This window comes from Camponotus vicinus, unplaced genomic scaffold (assembly GCF_025532165.1).
Source record: "Camponotus vicinus isolate PSW18456_S1 unplaced genomic scaffold, iyCamVici1.0 SCAF_4, whole genome shotgun sequence".
Lineage (NCBI taxonomy): Eukaryota > Metazoa > Arthropoda > Insecta > Hymenoptera > Formicidae > Camponotus > Camponotus vicinus.
Genome location: NW_028141976.1, coordinates 10,941,949 through 10,962,171, shown reverse-complemented (window position 1 = coordinate 10,962,171; position 20,223 = coordinate 10,941,949). Strand labels below are relative to the sequence as shown.

At 31.8% G+C, this 20,223-nt stretch overlaps 2 protein-coding genes and 1 long non-coding RNA gene across 5 annotated transcripts; 2 read left to right on the top strand and 1 right to left on the bottom strand.

Annotated features, from left to right (window-relative positions):
* The first annotated feature begins 44 nt into the window (after positions 1-44).
* On the top strand, positions 45-4,283 carry Erp44 (Endoplasmic reticulum protein 44). Of its 2 annotated transcripts, XM_083098667.1 has the most exons (7): positions 45-405; positions 1,054-1,135; positions 1,250-1,405; positions 1,561-1,861; positions 2,045-2,092; positions 2,462-2,757; positions 2,839-4,283. In XM_083098667.1, the coding sequence occupies exons 1-7, from the start codon at positions 349-351 to the stop codon at positions 3,186-3,188; spliced, it is 1,290 nt and encodes a 429-aa protein (XP_082954793.1). In that variant the 5' UTR covers positions 45-348; the 3' UTR covers positions 3,189-4,283. The 2 variants fall into 2 exon arrangements, with proteins under 2 accessions (XP_082954793.1, XP_082954795.1); XM_083098669.1 differs by lacking the exon at positions 2,045-2,092 and having other exon boundaries at positions 49-405.
* A 5,378-nt stretch (positions 4,284-9,661) lies between these two features.
* Positions 9,662-13,303, bottom strand: LOC145970248 (uncharacterized). Of its 2 annotated transcripts, none has more exons than XM_083096820.1 (2): positions 11,816-13,303; positions 9,662-11,749 (listed from the first exon to the last, which is right to left on the bottom strand). In XM_083096820.1, exons 1-2 carry the CDS (start codon positions 12,018-12,020, stop codon positions 9,981-9,983), a joined length of 1,974 nt encoding a protein of 657 aa, XP_082952946.1. In that variant the 5' UTR covers positions 12,021-13,303; the 3' UTR covers positions 9,662-9,980. The 2 variants fall into 2 exon arrangements, with proteins under 2 accessions (XP_082952946.1, XP_082952947.1); XM_083096821.1 differs by having other exon boundaries at positions 9,819-11,530; positions 11,816-13,302.
* On the top strand, positions 13,007-15,330 carry LOC145970249 (uncharacterized). Its single transcript, XR_014438361.1, has 3 exons — positions 13,007-13,121; positions 13,228-13,529; positions 14,012-15,330. It is a non-coding gene; the product is annotated as an uncharacterized LOC145970249 (long non-coding RNA).
* Positions 15,331-20,223: the final 4,893 nt, after the last annotated feature.

Here is a 20,223-nt window from a genome sequence, read left to right as displayed (position 1 = left end):
GTAGACAATGACTCATTTTGATACAATCTTAAGTGACGAGACAATTACTTAAATCGAAGTATCTCAGACTACCAACGAGATAGCGGAACGCACACGCACGCACGCATACCGTAATAAAAAATTCCGGCTATCCCCGTAAAATCGGGCTTGGCATTTGGAAAACGTTAGCGGCGCGGGGCGCTGACAATCGATTGTCTCGAGGATAGACTCCGATTCCGACGTCTCTCCGACACTCGATTCTCCGATATGCCGCTAAGCTCGTAGCCCACAGTTGACACATAAGCAGCCGTTTACTGATGGTGATTCAAAAGCTCGTCGCTTAACCGTCGTTTTCGCGAGAATCGCAGGATGCTGACCCGCTGTGATATTTTTCATTTCAAAGTACTTATATTCGCGTGTCTCCTGGTGAGTAACTTGAAGCGCTCACGCGCTTGCCACGTCATTTCGAGTCTCCTTTTACGAATCGCGAGCGGTGTGTGAAGATTTTTACTCGTGACATGTATTTGCCCGCGACTGATAATTTCCTACTCGTCCCTTGATTCCCGTTACTGTTTGTCTAAAATGCCTTTGATCCTGTTATCGCCGTTTCTCTCTCAACATTTTCACGTTGCATAACCTATATCTATAGTCGTTATTATTATTGTAGTAACCTCTTCTTCGATTTTCAAAATGTAAAAAATTTGCGCTGACAAAAATAAAATATCATGCCTGTTGTATAATTCATTGGAAAGTGTTAAATCAAATCCTGTGTATTATTTTCGTGAGTGATTGATAACATGTATATTATAATATTATATCTCATCATCATGTTCACCATTTTCATTTGGATGATTATTTGTTATTATAATATGTTTATCATTCATTATTTGATCATTTGTATCCAATAGTAGGAAGATTAGATTTAATGATTTGGAGTAAATGTCACGTATTGTATCTATTATATGTATTAACCGATAAGCAATGGATTCTTCTCCAATATCAATACATTTGATAAATTAAATTTCATAATAAAAGCAAACATACAATATATATTTAATATTTCTATGTTCCTAGATACATTTGCCAAACAATATAGCGGAAGAAATAAGAGAAGGAGCAGTTTCGCTTACCTATAATAATATTGATGCAACATTAGGTAAAGAAATACATATACATACATAATATGTAATAAATGTCAAATGATGTTACTAAACATAGCCCAATATATTGCATTTATTTTTGTTTTAACTATATGAATTTTTTTCCACAGCTGATAATGAACTTGTATTTATAAATTTCTATGCACAATGGTGTCGCTTCAGCAACTTATTAGCTCCAATTTTTGATAAAGCTGCAGATAAGATTAGAGCAGAATTTCCAGAACCAGGAAGAGTAGTAATGGCTAAAGTGGATTGTGACCAAGAAAGTATGTTTAAAGTGTTTTGAAAAAGGATATAACAATTTATATAATTATGGATAAGTAAAAGTCTAAATATTAATTTATATATTAAATACATTAAAATTTATCTTTAGGTATTTTTTTTAATTAATTGAAATATTACAAGTTATATTATGTTTCAGCATCTGTGGCATCTAGGTTTCATATAAGCAAATACCCAACATTAAAAGTAATAAGAAATGGTCAACCAACCAAGAGAGAGTACAGGGGTCAACGATCAATCGAAGCATTCCAAGAATTTGTTAGGAAGCAACTGGAAGATCCTATTAGAGAATTTTTTGAATTAAGAGAACTTAATGAACTTGATGATAAAAAGCGTATGATTATTGGATATTTTGACAGAAAAGATATACCAGAATATGAATTATTCAGAAAGGTTGCCACTAATTTGAAGGATGATTGCCAATTCCATGTTGGTTTTGGGTAAGATATATATTTATTAATATATATAGAAGAGAGCTGTATCACATTGTATAAGTTGTTATTTATGATGTAAATATTTTTACTTGAAGTTAATATGGATGTAAAAATTCTTTATTGGTAGTCTAAAAATATCGTGTATAAATGTATCATATTAATTATTATAATATACTCTCATTTGACAAGCACATGCTCCAATCAAAACTGTGAAATTGGACAGCACTTTCATTTGCTGTAAGTAAAGTAGTACATGTGAGCTTATGGACATTTGTTGTGAAAATATTGATGAGATTTTGTGATATATATTTTATCTTTTGTATTTTGTATAATGTTGTATATATGTCTTTTTATATTTTACTAGGATGTTTGATATATTCTACAGTAAATTTTTCATATTAAATAATAAATGTGGCGTTTTTTTTTAATGTTCTATTTTAAGAATTACTTTATTCAATTTACTTAATTTATGTAAATTGAATAATTAAATCCTAATTTTTTTCAAGGATTATTAATTGTGCGAGTAAAATAATATTGCTAAATAAATCAATTAATTTGCTATTAAGTTGCTAAATAAATATCTATTAATTTTAAAATAATATTTAGGAATGCGAGTAATGCACTGCATCCTCCAGGAGAGCCTATTATTGTCTTCCGATCCGATAAAGCCCTATCCAATGATGAAGATGAAACTTATAGAGGAAGTTTGACTAATTATGATGAATTAAATGTATGGGCACAGGAAAAATGTGTTCCGCTTGTAAGAGAAATAACGTTCGAAAATGCGGAAGAACTAACAGAAGAAGGACTGCCATTCCTTATACTATTCCATGCTCCCGATGACATAGAAAGTGTCAAGCTGTACAAAGATATTGTAACTAGAACATTAATAAGCGAGAAACGTATGTCATCTTCTTACTCATGTTATTATTAGTTACAAAGCTTTTTTAATTGCAGTCTTCATTTTCCTTTTTTCTTTTCAGAAAATGTTAATTTCTTAACCGCTGATGGCCTGAAATTTGCACACCCACTGCATCATTTAGGAAAAAGCACAGCAGATCTACCATTGATTGCAATAGATAGCTTTAGACATATGTACCTGTTCAAAGATTTCAATGACATACATGTGGAAGGAAAACTTAAAGCTTTTCTTCAAGACTTATATTCTGGCAAACTTCATCGTGAATTTCATTACGGTCCTGACATCACTAGTAATGATATACCACAAGTTACTGGAAAACAAGTGAAAACGCCCACAACACCGCCAGAGTCTGCATTCAAGAAACTGGCGCCAAGCAAAAATAGGTATACAATAGTTAAGGATGAACTGTAATGAGATTGGAGTGTAGTGTGATGCAGTGAGATTTTCGTAATTAATTTATATACGGTTACTAATAAATTGGAAAAAGTGAGTCGCATAGCGACTTTCCAATTCAATATACATGTTTCATAATATATTTGTAACATGAGTCTTCTAAAATCTCGATGAATCCGTTTTTTCTTCTCTAACTTGTATCCCTTCCATATTTTTCGCGGGATCGTGATTTTGATTTATTCACTTGTTATTTAATAAGACAACATTATTTAAAATTGTTTGTTAGCTGCTTATATAATTTTCATGTCCAAGAAATATGGCATAGTGCATATAAGAAAATCCTCATACATTGGTGCAATTTATTGTCGGCACAAAAAGAAATGACAAAAAAAAATTAAATATTCTTTTGCTTTTGATATTTTAATTCTTTTGTAAATGCGAGTTGCCGAAAATAGTTTTTTGTAATGACAGTAAAATGTCAAATTTTATATCTACCAGTGTCAATAATTATGTATCAGATTTTTGTATGTATATTATTATTATGAAGCAACCATGTAATTTAATGTCGTTATTGTTGATTTATACAATTTCGATATAAATCTGAAATATGTTTTTGTATGTAGAAAAGTTTAATTTACTCCGTATCCCTTATATTCAGTAGCTCTTACACACTCAATATTATTCATACAAAGAATTATATATATATGTCAGATATTGAATATTAATAATAATTAATATCATTATTATATTAATATATAATATTATATAATAATATAGATTGTGTAAGAATTACTTTATTTTAGAATTTAGCATAATATTAATATTATATGCAATTATATTTGATAGTAAATTGAGGCGTAAATGTGTTTGAGAATGTATACATGATAATAGATAATGATGTATGTGTGGTACATATTATTGTTGGGACAATTGTTTTTGAATGAAGTATACAAGAGAGAGAGAGAAAGAAAAGAAAGAGTACTTTGTCACATGATCAAAATAGATATTCGAAGTGAAATTTCAATGTGCCCTCGTAAGATACTTCTAGAATGCATTATTTGTATGAATGATAATATTGTTTTGTCTGTTAATAAAGGATTTCTAAGTCATAAATCTTATGTCCATTTATTATCAGCATTATATCTAAGAACAATAGACTCAATGTAATGCATATATTACTAATGAATAATAAAGTATTAAAGGTTGCTGATTCTAGAAATTTATGTATCTTGAAAAGGAGAAAAAAGGAAAAAAAAACAATTACTCATAGTATAATACGAAAATGTCATTTTACGTACATACATTTTGTCACAAAACAATTCTGTCGTTCTCTTATCATAGACTTTCTTTAAAATGTAAGAGTGTTAGATTTAGATCGCGGTTATCGGCGCGATCACGTGATCAGGAGCTGAACGAGCCGGAGAGAGGGTTTTTGGTTTGACTCGCGGAAGCGGAATGAGAAAAGACTAGGAGTTGCAAGGGCAAAAGAAATATATTCTTGTAACAAATATACAGAGAGCGAACACAAATGCCGCGGAACCGAGGCCGTTAATATTAAGCACGAACGCCCGAAGATAACGTTGAAACGCGCAGCGGATTAATCACTGCCCGAGGGAAACGATCACGACGAAAAGGCGTTAACGAAACGCGCCGATACTGAAAACGGTCTCACCGCACAAAAGCTGTTACTCTGTTCGGCGCCGGTTTGCAACTGTTACTCTCGCCGGTCGTGATCGTCAACCTTGAAACGCGCGCAGCGCCGCAGCCAATCACAATGCGCGAACAAAGCGCACTAGCGCCAAACGCTAGCGCCAAAACATGGCGACGGACATGCACTAGCGCCAAGACTTGGCGACGGACGCGCCATGACATGGCGACGGTCTTACAGTTCGACCATCCTGACGTTTCATTCGTCTCGAATGATTACGCATGAGAAAAATAATCTCTGAAAAATGAACTATAAATGACGTTGAAAAATAATCTTTAAACCAACAAATTTAAATAAATTAAAGAACGAAAAGAGCTTATATAAAAATAAGAAATACACCAAGAACGAAATAAGAACATTATCGCACGCAACTTAAAGCTCAGTCTTAAAAGAACAATATACAATTATTATCGCTCGAAATTAAATACTAGGACCTTAAAACTATAAATATTAACAAAATTTACATGAGAGACTCTTCTTGAGAGTTTTTAGATATCGGCTTGATCCATAATTTTATTCTGTCGGGAGATAAAATGGAGTTATAAGGTCTGGACGATAAATTAAAACCAGGTATGTCTTTAACGACATATCTGTTTTTGTTTAATACTTTAGCGATCATGTAAGGACCTTTATAACTAGGTTTAAGTTTTTTGTTTTCATCCGGTTTGACAGTCGTATCTTTAATTAAAACGTAATCGCCGGCATTATAAAGGGAAGGCTTTTTATGCCTTTCATCGTAATATTCTTTGTTATAATGCTTAACTTTATTAGTAGCTTCTAACGCTAACTGACGACAAGATTCCCTTTCTGCGATATGGTCGAGATCGGTTTTCGCAATGTTATTTAAGAATCTAGAAAGATTAATATCCGAATGATCTCTCTGATCATATCCAAGAAGTAATTTGGAAGGGGAAGTCTTCAGAGAAGAGTGGTACGTGTTATTAATAACGTATTGTATAGAGTTTAAATGATCATTCCAATTTAATTGATCATCCAATACCTTTTTTAAAGAGGATTTAAGAAATCTGTTAATTCTTTCAGCCAAACCATTGGCCCAAGCAGCAGCGACTGCAATAAGTTTATGTTGAATGTTTCTACCTTTTAAAAATTCGGAAAATTCTAGGGAAGTGAAAGCGGTCCCTCTGTCCGAAATTAAGGATATAGGATTACCAAAAATATTAAATAAATTAGTTAAATGTTTAATGACTTCTTTTGAACTTGTTGACCTTGTTGCGAAAAGCCAAGTGAATCGAGTAAAAGCGTCTACAACTAATAAAATATGTTTGAATCCGTCTGAAGAACAAGAAATGGGACCGAAATGATCAATATGTAAAGAAACAAAAGGAGAAGTTGGAGAATCAGTTATTTGCATCTCACCCTCGCGAGAATTAACAGCAGAATTTGCCATTAGACAAGTTAAACAATTGTCAATGTAATCACGCACTCTTTTCTGAAGAGAAGGAAACCAATAATTGGAAGAGATACCTTGAATAGTTTTTTCAAGCCCACAATGAGCTAATTCATCGTGATAAACGCGAATAACGTTGTTGACTAATGCGTCGGGCACGACGAAACGATGTTTGTTGTGATGTTTTCTGTAAACAAGACCATCGAGTAAAATAAATTTATCGTCGTCCTTAAATTCAAGGTTTTCAGCAATTTCTTTCAATCTATTGTCAAGTAACTGCCTATATTGCAGTTCGTTTTCAAGAGGCATTGCCTGAACAAAATTCACGGCTCTACTAAGAGCATCAACGTGAGACATTCGACGACCCTCACGATGAACGATATTAAATTTGTAATTCTGAATTTTCAAAGTCCAACGAGCAATTCTGGGATTTAAATTGGCCTTGTTAATAGCATGAACAAGAGCGTTACAGTCGGTAACAATAGTGAATTCTAAACCGTATAAATAAATGTGGAACCTTTCAATAGACCTAACAATCGCGAGCATTTCTAACTCGAAGCTATGATACCTTGATTCAGCATCATTAGTAGCTTGGCTATAGTAGGCTACAGGAGACCAAGTTTTATCGTCTTGTTTTTGAAGCAATATACCGGCAACGGCAACATTGCAAGCATCAGTATGTAATTCAGTAGGGAGCAGAGGATTGTATAATCTTAAAACCGGATAGGCTATTAAGTCATGTTTCAATTGATTAAAGGCCTTCAGACAATCTTCATTAAAGCAAAAAGTTACTGATTTCCGTAATAAATTATTTAAAGGTTTAGCTTTAATCGCATAATCTTTAATAAACTTCCTAAAATAATTAGTGAGGCCTAAAAACCTTTGAACTTCAATAATTTTACGGGGTTGGGGAAAATTTTGAATAGCATTAACGTGCCTTGAACTCAAAGTAATTCCTGAAATGGAAAGAATATAACCAAGGTACTCGATTGTCGTTTTCAGAAAACAACACTTCTTATAATTAAGCTGTAACTCGTAACGCTTAAGCAGCATAAGCACATTTTCAAGAGTATCTAAATGTTCTTCAATAGATGAAGACGGAATAAGGATGTCATCTATGTAGACTAAAACTTTATCCTCCCTAATAAGAGGTTGAAGGATTTGAACAATGCGTCTCTGAAACTCAGCAGGGGCTTCGCAAAAACCAAAGGGTAAACGGAGATATTCAAACTGCCCGTCAGGTGTTGCAAAAGCAAAATACTTAGTGAAATCCGGGTGAATCTTAATATGGTGAAAACCATCTTTTAAGTCAAGAAGAGTGAAAACAGCTTTACTGCTTAAACGTGCCAAGCAATCTTCAATAAGGGGGAAGGGATATTTTTGCTTGATAACACGACTATTTAACGGACGCAAATCGATACAAAGTCTGAGAGAACCGTTCTTTTACGTCTTATAAGTTAGCGGAACAAAATGAGCGGAATCAATTATAATTGATATTTTTATTTGTTGCTCATTTGTTGCTAAAAAGTTGCCAAAGAAAAAAATTTGTTGCTCTGTAATTTTTTTTAAAAAATCATGTTCCGCTAAAGGAAGATTAAGTTAGCGGAACAATATATATAACAACAAAATTATACGTAATAATAATATAAAAATTTGTTGCTAATTTGTTGCTCTTAAAATATTCAATTTGTTGCTTGCAAAATAAATTTAAACAATAGCGGAAAACTTTTCACAGCGAGCAAAGTTACAAGAGTAAACTATCAGAAAAAAATTTGGATATTGAGATATTATTTGAATTTGTTGCTCTCGAAATATCCAAGTTTCGAATTTGTAGCTCGCGCAATAAGTTTAAATAATGATGAGAAAGCTTTCACAGCGCGCAAAGCTACAAGAGTAAACTACTACTAGAAAAAAATTTGTTGCTCGCTTAAATTTGGTATTGAGATATTATTTAAATTTGTTGCTCTCGAAATATCCAAGTTTCGAATTTGTTACTCGCGCCATAAGTTTAAATAATGATGAGAAACCTTTCACAGCGTGCAAAGCTACAAGAGTAAACTACTAGAAAAAAATGTGTTGCTCGCTTAAATTTGGTATTGAGATATAGTTTGAATTTGTTGCTTTCGAAATATCCAAGTTCCGAATTTGTTACTTGCAAAATAAATTTAAATAATGATGAAAAACCTTTCACAGCGTGCAGAGTTACAAGAGTAAACTACTAGAAAAAAATTTGTTGCTCGCTTAAATTTGGTATTGAGATATAGTTTGAATTTGTTGCTTGCAAAATATCCAAGTTCCGAATTTGTTGCTTGCAAAATAAATTTAAATAATGATGAAAAACCTTTCACAGCGTGCAGAGCTACAAGAGTAAACTATCAAAAATAAATTTGTTGCTCCCTTAAATTTGGTATTGGAATATAAGTTGAATTTGTTGCTCTCGAAATATCCAAGTTTCGAATTTGTTGCAATAAGTTTAAATAATAAACAAATTAAATTACAAGAATATGTATATGACGACAATAACAATTAATAAGATTTATATGGCCTTGAATACTTGTGCCAAATATATTAAGTAAAAATTCAGTCAATATGTTTTCGATGTAATTTAAACTTTGCACGCTGTGAAAGGTTTTTCGTTATTGTTTAAATTTATTTTGCAACCAACAAATTCGGAACTTGGATATTTCGAAAGCAACAAATTCAACCTATATTCCAATATCAAATTTAAGCGAGCAATAAATTTTTTTCTGATAGTTTACTCTTGTAGCTTTACACGCTGTGAAAGGTTCTTTATCATTTTTTAAATTTATTTTGCAAGTAACAAATTCGGAACTTGGATATTTCGAAAGCAACAAATTCAACCTATATTCCAATACCAAATTTAAACGAGCAACAAATTTTTTTCTGATAGTTTACTCTTGTAACTTTGCACGCTGTGAAAGGTTTTCAGCTATTGTTTAAATTTATTTTGCAAGCAACAAATTCGAAACTTGGATATTTCGAAAGCAACAAATTCAACCTATATTCCAATATAAAATTTAAGTGAGCAACAAATTTATTTTTGACAGTTTATTCTTGTAGCTCTGCACGCTGTGAAAGGTTTTTCATCATTATTTAAATTTATTTTGCAAGCAACAAATTCGGAACTTGGATATTTTGAAAGCAACAAATTCAAACTATGTCTCAATACCAAATTTAAGCGAGCAACAAATTTTTTTCTAGTAGTTTACTCTTGTAGCTCTGCACACTGTGAAAGGTTTTTCATCATTATTTAAATTTATTTTGCAAGCAACAAATTCGGAACTTGGATATTTCGAAAGCAACAAATTCAAATAATATCTCAATACCAAATTTAAGCGAGCAACAAATTTTTTTCTGATAGTTTACTCTTGTAACTTTGCTCGCTGTGAAAAGTTTTCCGCTATTGTTTAAATTTATTTTGCAAGCAACAAATTGAATATTTTAAGAGCAACAAATTAGCAACAAATTAGCAACAAATTTTTATATTATTATTACGTATAATTTTGTTGTTATATATATTGTTCCGCTAACTTAATCTTCCTTTAGCGGAACATGATTTTTTTTTTTAAATTACAGAGCAACAAATTTTTTTCTTTGGCAACTTTTTAGCAACAAATGAGCAACAAATAAAAATATCAATTATAATTGATTCCGCCCATTTTGTTCCGCTAACTTATAAGACGTCGTTCTTTTTCCTGACTGGAACTACTCTTGAACAGTACGGCGAAGTACTATACTTAATAATATTTCTATTTAATAAATCATCTGTAATTTCTCTGATTTGAATCCGCTCGGACCAAGCGAATTTACGGGGAGCGTAAGCAAACGTTGAATTGTCTTTTAAATTAATTTTAACTAAATAGTCATCTTCGATAATAGGGACTGGAGTGTCCTCTACTTTTTGCAAAAGAGATAAAAGTTTTGCTTTGACCTGTGAATCAAAATCAATACTAATTTCAGAGAAGGAATCCGATACTTCGGTTTTAAAATCAATAATGTCAGCAGAAGCGACGTGAGATAAGAGATCCAACGTATCCTTACAATTCCCCTCTTCAGTAAAATCCATACCGTAAAAAAGTTTATTGACCCTCATACAATCACGACCTAATAAAATATGTGTTGGGGAAGAATTATGATTCAAAACATGAAAATCACAAGAAAGTAATGAATTAGGCAACACATCTAATCTTAAAAAGGATGAAACAAAACCGGGTGATTTGATAACACACTCATCAATGGTTTTATAGAGGTTAGAAGAAACTTTTAAAGGAGTGACTGAAGGGTCAAAAAACTTTTCGAAAACCGATCTACGAATAAAAGAAATAGGACTACCTGAGTCAACCGACGCAAATATTTTATAAGGAATTCCATTAAGTTCATTCACATTAAGAACTTGTTTGTCGCGAACAATAATCCGACGGTCTTGCGACACCGAAGCTACCGTTGAAGAGAGATTTTCCTCGGCCTCCTCAGCAGCTTCCTCCACAGCAGCAACCGTTGGGAAAGAGGGTTGAACCTTCGAAGACGCTTCTTTTTTCTTCAATTTGAAGCAGTCGGACTTGATATGCCCCTTATTATGGCAATAAGCGCAAAAGACTTCTTTCTTCTGAGAACTGGGGCTTCCTGAAGGCTCCTTGTTGTCGTTGGATTTGTCGTACTTGGATGAAGCAGCATCCTTAGATTTGATAATCTTCGTAGAGGTAGAGAATTTTTTGAGATGCGAAGCACACGTAGAGGTCATACGTTGCATTCTCTCCAAGAAGACATCCAGCGATTCAGTATCGATAGAGAAAGCGGCGGCTTGAATGGAAATATGAGTGATTCCATCAATAAGAGTGTGGATAGTGTCGAAATCCGAGTAATTCAGCTTCTGAGTTAAAGCCATTTTGTCCGTGGCATAATCCTGGAAGGACTCGGATAAATAATTCCATTTTCGAGCTTCTAATTTTTTGACAAGAACACTATGAGGGATTCTTGTTCTAAAACGGCTAGTAATTGATTCTTTGAAAGTTGACCAAGATCTAGTGGACTCACCAGAGCCCAAGTCGAACCAACGACGAGCATTACCCGATAATCTGCTCGTAGCCGCTGTAAGCCTCACAGACGTAGCCAGGTTATGAAGGTCTGCTACGTTTTCGATTTTTTTCAGCCAAATATTTACATCATCCTCTTCAGATCCGGAGAATTGAGGAATTTGAGTAGAAAGAAATTTGACAGCATGTCCTGGAGGCAAAGAAGAAAATTCACTGGAGGGATGTATTCTTGAATCTGGAAGTACATCACCCTGAGAGGACCGTCTTGGGAGAGGATCAGTATGAGAGAGCCGTCCTGGATCCAAGTTAATGCTCATAAATGAAGAAAACATTTGCTGCAACATGCTCATCTGCTCATTCTGCTTAGAAATTTGTTGGACAAGGAGAGAGCAGAGTTGCGGTAAACAATCTGGAGAAGTTTCCTTACTAGAGCAGTCAGAAAGAGGAATTTTATCTGAGGTTTTAGGTATCGTACCTGAAGCAGATTTGGGAAAATCAGGCTCTCCATGAGCGTCCAAAAAGGTAGCTTGCGCTTCTTCAAGAGGACCGTGAATTTCAAGGTGCGAGAGCAGAGCATCGATGCAGCCTTCACGGCTTTTAGGAATATTTGAAATTCCATATCTGGATACTTCTTTTCTTAAATCCTGGTAAGACATTCCTTCGAGGTGGTTACGGAACATCTTGAAGAACTAAAAGAACTGGAAAAAAAAATCTTGAACGGGGAACAAAGTACGTGCACTACAAATTCACCGAAACGAGTAAAGTCAAACTGTCTTTACGACGGCACTGATGAGAGCACACACTAGAAAAAGTTTAAACCGGGAAGAGACCAAAAAAAAAGTCGACCGGACGAACCCGAAGAACTTTCTTGACTCGACGAACCCGAAGAACTTTCTCGACTGATCGCGAACGATGCACCCGAACAAAAACACACCGAAAACAAAAGTGCACCAAAAAGTCAGCGTTCAATTAATAAATTCAATGTACTTTTGTTCACTACAAGCGGGACCAATATGGCGGAAAAACCACCCGAAATGGCCCGACATAGAACCAATATGGCGGCCTGGTCCTTTGTTCTCCACGCGAGAGACCAATATGGCGGGAAAGCCGCTTTTTATTTACAGCTTGTAAAGCGCAATAAAGCGCGGAGATCACCACACTTAGATGATCGGAAAAAGAAAAAAACCGCACAAAACCACGAAAAACCAGTCACTATCCCACTTCTGAGGCTGTAAGAGTGTTAGATTTAGATCGCGGTTATCGGCGCGATCACGTGATCAGGAGCTGAACGAGCCGGAGAGAGGGTTTTTGGTTTGACTCGCGGAAGCGGAATGAGAAAAGACTAGGAGTTGCAAGGGCAAAAGAAATATATTCTTGTAACAAATATACAGAGAGCGAACACAAATGCCGCGGAACCGAGGCCGTTAATATTAAGCACGAACGCCCGAAGATAACGTTGAAACGCGCAGCGGATTAATCACTGCCCGAGGGAAACGATCACGACGAAAAGGCGTTAACGAAACGCGCCGATACTGAAAACGGTCTCACCGCACAAAAGCTGTTACTCTGTTCGGCGCCGGTTTGCAACTGTTACTCTCGCCGGTCGTGATCGTCAACCTTGAAACGCGCGCAGCGCCGCAGCCAATCACAATGCGCGAACAAAGCGCACTAGCGCCAAACGCTAGCGCCAAAACATGGCGACGGACATGCACTAGCGCCAAGACTTGGCGACGGACGCGCCATGACATGGCGACGGTCTTACAAAAAAGATATGTGAAAAGGTTAGTTTTTCTGTCTTTAATAAATCGAATTGTTTTAACATTTATTGATATCGATATAAATTACTGTATACTTATTTAAATTCAATTCATATCTCGATAAAAGCAGAGCAAGAAAAAGACAAAAAGGAGATTCTAGTCTTGTTCTTTTTCTACATTTCTGTCAAACTTCAAACCTCGGATCAGCTGATTGTCGATTTAACTTTAACCTTAAATATCTATATCTATGGTATGTGCAAGCGTTCTTTTATTGCGAATGGATTTACTATATCGCATTACTTGTATAGAAAATTATTTTCTTCAATGAATATCTGACAAACAATAAGAAATAATAATGGGACGACACTATAATCATAAACGTTTGCCCCTATCTGTTCGCCGAAAATCTTTGAAAAAAGGCTGGGTAAAAAGGTCTGTAATTTAAGCAAAATTACTTTGCGATCTAATAATGAATTATATATGAACGTTTTTATCTTATAAAATCCGTAGTAAATAAAAAAATTGTGTGTACATATGTATAATGACACATCTGCAATTCATATATATGTAATAAAATCTGTTGGAAATTATACTGTAATTGTATTAGCTACTTAACTATATTAAAATTATACTATAACTTGTTACTAGATTTTTTTAACGAAAACAAAGGAATATTTATTTTCTTTTTTATTTTACTTTTACCATAATTCGTTAAAAAATAATACAAACTCAAAGTAATTGTTATAAAAATTAATATACAATTTTCAATTTCTTAAAATAAAAAACTAGAATAGGCAAAGCGTTGATCTTTCTTTCAAAACTATGTAAAATTAAAGAAAAATACAACATATATTTGTTTCCATTATGTCCAAAAATCTATTTATATTTTAATATTTTTTATATTTTACCTATAGACGGAGGGAAATGCGAAAGCTTTTGCGAGATAAAGCACAAACTGAGAATGCTGAGAACAAAACTAATATTCATTTTTCCATTCTATCTGTATCCGATATAAATTCAAGAGTTAAAACTGGAATCCTGCATTGTCTTAATCAAGATATAGAAAAAATTGATAACAAGAAATCAGTAGAGAGAGAGACATACAAAGAAAAGAGTATATACAAAGAAAATATTAAATACATCGAAAATGAGGATAATTTGTTTATAGATAACCAGTGCTTTTTAGATAATGAAGAAGAAATAGAAATACATGAAGAAAAAGTAGAAACATATGAAGAAAAAGTAGAAATTTATGAAGAGCATATAGAAATATACGAAGAAGAAGAGAAAAGCACAAACAATGAAAACTTTGAATACCATGATGATTTAATTATAAACAACAACTGCTTGTCAGATAAAATTAATAATATATCAAAGAATATACCTGAAGGCCGTTGCATAGTGGATATCTGTTATATGTGGAACGAGATCCACCGGACATTCGATGATCATGCACAGGGGATGCAATGCCAGTTCAAATATTGGCAACTTGTAAATTTTCGTCGTCGCGGATTATTAACACAACTATTATTTAAATGTCAAATGTGTAATTACCAAACAAGTATTTGGACAGAACCTATGCATTCAAAAAAATCAGACATTAATGTAGTTGCTGCAACTGGATATGCTAAAGTGGGGATTGATTATACATAGATGTGAAAATATGTATAGTTATGAACATTAAATGTATCTGAGACGACTTATGTGAAAAATCGGGGTAATTTAGTTCATAAAAAGACAGTTACAGAGAATATAAAAGCAGAATCTTTTTGAAACTAATTTAGAAATATATTTTGCAAGTCAAAGTTATATAATATTTAATTAATGTACAATGATTATAAATAAGATATATGTATAAATCTTAAAATTTTAAGCAATTGATGAATAATTTTGTAAGTAATAGATTGAAAGATTATTTTCTTTCTATTTGGCATGCACATATGTTCACGACGAATCTTGCAAACTATCAATTTTTATTTGAATTATTAATTAGAATCACATTTATGCATATTATTAAAACATTTTTTGTTTGTAAATATTTTTTTATATATAAGAAAATTGTAGCTAAGCAAAAGAAATTCATACACAATAATGATGCTTTCAATAAATTTTAAGATTTAGAGAATAAAGTATAAATTAGTAAAAGAGACATGCAATTTTTTTTATTGTGATAAAAGTTTCTGGTAATTAATATACTATTAAGTTTATTTATTTGTATCTAAAGAAAGTGTGTTTATACTTTATTACATTTTGTACATGTCATAATATCTATACATGTTTATACATTATTATATGATTCATATCTGTATGTAATATACATATAAAATTAGTGTTTTGTTACATTACTGTAAAAAGAGTATTAAGATTTTGCTTTAATTAATATTGTGAAAATACTTTTGCAACTTTACTTTTTATCATAGTTATATTAAAAGACATATTTTTAAACAAAAATATATAACAAAATTATGGAAATGAAATATTTATTGTTTAATAGTATTAATAAAGGATTTTTAATTGTAAGTCATAAATTTTACATCCATTCATTATCAGTATTATACCTAAGAATAATAGATATTGAATGCAATATATTACTAATGAGATATTAAAGGCTGCTGATTTCGAAAGTTTATGTATCTTAAAAAGAAAGAAAAAAACAATTATTCACATAATCAATATAATAGAAACGAAAATGTCGTTTTGACAAAATATTTTGTCACAAGACAATTACAAATAAAACCAAGACTTTCACTTTCTTAGCATAGTCTTTCTTTAAAAAAAGGATAGATAAAAAGATAAGTTTTTCTTTAACAAGTCGAACTGTTTTAATATCTATTGATAATTGATATCGATATCAGAGAGAAGACTGAGAGGTGTCATGGCCTGCTTTTAGGTGATCCCTGAAAGCGATACTCCCTCTATGGACATTGAAAACGTGGACATGAACTACAAAGCCAATGTCCATGAATATTCTTAGAGGGTAATATATAATATGCACAATTTCTGGTTTTGTTCCGTGCTATGTGCACGAAATGCCGGTGGCACCAGTGCTGTATAACAAGATACTTATGTATGCAAATTGATAGTAAATAAATTATTCAATCGCGAAAGATACTGTAATATTCAAAGATGAAATAAATATTTTTCTATATTCATTGTCATATTTATATCTTTTTATTTACAAAACACAAAATGCCTGCTGTGGGATAAAAACATTTTTAACCGTATTTCTATAAATCTTCTTAATTAGCAGTAAACTGATCTTTGATATTTATCAATCATTTTTTTAATTATTTAAAAATTTAATTATTAATACATGTATAGAATTTGTCAAATTAATCACTGATTCTTCTGAAGTTTTTATAATTAAGACTCGAAAAATATAGATGTTGCAAAATATTTTAAGTCTCTTCCTTTATATAAAATATAAAGAATTCATATGTTCTATTTTAATATAGCTAACATTATTTTTATATATTTTTATTATAATTTTCATACCAACATAATATTTTTATGCTTAATATAATATTTTTATGCATAATATTTTTATGCTAAATATATATTACAAAATATATGACAAAATATAATACAAATTTAATACAAAATTTATTACATGGAATAATTTATTACACAAAAATGTCCAAAATATACGTATAATATAAAATTTACTAAAAATTTTTACATAGTCCAGACGAGACTGATTAGCGAAGATTAATTACGCGACATTTATCATTAATAATAGATATGCAATAATAGGATTTAATAAGTTTTATATAACGTAAATAATCGTGATCAAAAGAGTCATTAATAAAATTATTGATCGTTTCTTCGATTGTAAAAGAAAGTATTTGCATTACTGGCGCATTTTGTATAGATTATCAAAGGAAATATTCAAAATGAAAAGGTAGAATAAAATTCGAAATCAACAATTAAATTACTAAATAAATCGCGATTTAAAATTCGCGAGAACACGACGAATAAATAAATCAACAATAATCGGAATATTCGATTGCGAGATACGCATAATTTTTATAATATGATAATCGAAACCATCAATAAACATGCGTGCGATATAATTATTATCACACAAATGATGACAGACGAAGATATTTTGGCAAACATTTGTGATCCGTATTGTTTATGAACATAAAATTCACTGTCCGATTTATTTGCGATTAATATGCGACTTTATACGAATTTCACGATTGAGAATAAAATACATATCCTATTTCGCGTATGATTATACTGAATAAGATGAAATGAGCTCTATAAGCTTTAAAATATAATTAAAAATCGCGTTGTGGCCACGTTTAATAGAAAATAACGGAACGAATGATTTTAAAAGTCCCTCTAATAATCGATGTAATAGTAGAGTTTAATAAGATTTAAATAATGTAAAGAATCATGATTAAAACAGTCATTAATAAAGTAATCGATCGTCTTTTAAATTATAGAAGAAAATATTTGCACTACCAGCATTTTGCACGAACTATTAAAAACAATATTCAAAGATGTGGAAAGATAAACAAAGCTTCAATGTATAATGCCTGTTTCTACCAACGTCGTTTAACTTTAATCTTAGCTTAACTCATTCTTTGTCTCTTTCTAAAAGAACAGTTAGAAGGAGACAAAGAGTGAGTTAAGCTAAGATTAAAGTTAAACGACGTTGGTAGAAACAGGCATAAGTCAACGATTAAATTATAAGATAAATCGCGATTTAAAATTCCCGAGAAAATGCGACGAATAAATAAATCGATAATATTCGGAATATCCGATTGTGATATGTATACCTTTTATAATATAATAATCGAAGCGTCTCAATAGACATTATAATCGCGCGCGATATAATTATCACATAAATGCGAAGATATTTGGACAGACAATTTGATGTCTGTAATATTTACGAATACAGTACTCATTGTCTGAGTCAATTGCGAATCTTTATAAGATAAATCGCGACTTGAATTCACGGGAAAACGCGACGAATAAATAAGTCCATAATATGCGGAATATTTGATCGCGATACGTAATTTTTATAATATAATAATCGAAGCTCTCAATAGACACGAGTGCGATATAATTACTATCACGTAAGTATAGAAAATCAAAAATATTTCGACAATCATTTGAGGTCTGTAATGTTTGCGAATATACAATTCACTGACCGATTTACTTGCGAATTTTTATAAGATAAATCGCGATTTAAAATTCGCGATAAAACGCGACGAATAAATAAATCGATAATATTCAAAATATTCAATTGCAGATACGCGAATGATATATCAGTAATATCCGATAAAAAGAGGAGCGATCTTAAAAATGGAGAACGATTAACATCTTGTATCTACATTAGATTTCGCAACATCAATCTGCGAAGAAAAGTTAAGTGATCCATTGAATGTCGGGAACTTCACTGTAGGAGGGAACGAATCCTGGATCTTCCGGACTATTCCCGATAGCAATGATTTCAGTAATAAATCAACCACAATTATCCCTCGTCATTATCTCCAATTCACGAAATTGATATGCACATCAGAAAACATGTTCTTCCATTATTAAGAAATATATTTCTTTATTGAAAATTAAATGGATATAACGACCTTTTTTATTGAATGTGATTACGAACGATTATATTTATAAATAATAAAATACATGCATTATTGGAGTTTGTGTTAAATGTGCGAACACATAATTTGGGGTACGGTTCGCGCGCGCGAGACGAATCGAACCCGATATCAGCAAGATTTAAAAAATTTCAATTCAAACAGTGTGCAAAATAAAATAAATCAAATAATTTTAAACAATTAATTCTAGATTAATTCTCTAGATTTTTATTCTTATAACGTTTAAATTAATAATTTCTTTTCTTTTAATCAATATCTTACTGATATAGGGGTACCCATTCGATTTGTCTCGAAATTTTTAAGTATTCGCACATTTTATATAATATACATGTATAATTTCGCGTATATATAATATATAACATTATTAAAAATTATAAAAATATTTTGGATACGTAAATTTGTGCATGTATTTTATTATACATATATATAAAATGGTATATACCTAAAAACTAATATTTCAAAATGCCGATGGATGTCCAATACCTGCAAATAGTTTCTTAAAAGAAACTAAAAATTAATGTTAATATCCCCAGCACCTAAAAATAATTTTTCAAAAGAGACAAATTATATTAATTAAAAATATATTCGTTTGTAATTATTTTTATCAAAAAATTTATACAAATTAATTACAATATGAAATTACTTGAAAACCTAAAATTTATACACAACGCTATATCCATATTTAATCTACTATTAAATCTTTCTAGCATTATATATATAGACAATAATAATACCAATCCTAATAATGATAGAACATTTTTAACGAAGAAAAGAAAAGATACATTTCTCTCATCTAAATATATATTATTTAAATTAATTCGACGTTAAAGAAGCGTATCATCGTTGAATTACTACCGAAATCATTGCTTTCGGAAATTGCCAGGAAAACTTGAGATTAGTTCCTTCAATCTTACAATAAAAATTCCCAATTTTTAACAGGGCACCGAACTAGACGTCGCGAATGGATCTCACAAGAACCGATGAAAAATAATTCTCCATGATGAAAATCGTTTTGACTCCTTGGCGGTACGAGCCACGCAACTTTCATTAAAGTTTATTTAACGGAAGGAACAATGGTAACTCTTTTATTAAAACGACAATCTCGTCTAAGAACGCGAAAAAGAATGCGAAAAAGGACGCGAAAAGACCACGGTGTTTTCGCAACGGTAATTTATTAATTTATTTATGAATATTTTCCGATACGAAAAAAAAAAATTCGTAAATACAAATATAATCAAAAAAATAAATTATTAAATTCATAATAATTAACTCGCGATTCTATAATATCGAAGGTGATCGTTAAATTTTGTGAAGTTAATATTTAATCGTTGACTTATCACAAATCTTATCGAATCTTCACTCTCTTATTCGACATTTCTTTATATTTAATTAGCAATATTTAGGAATATTATCTGACGAGAGGGACAGCGATAAAATTCTTCTGTTAAAATGATAATCTTGTATAAGAACGCGAAGAGAACGCGGAAAGAACACGGTATTTTCGC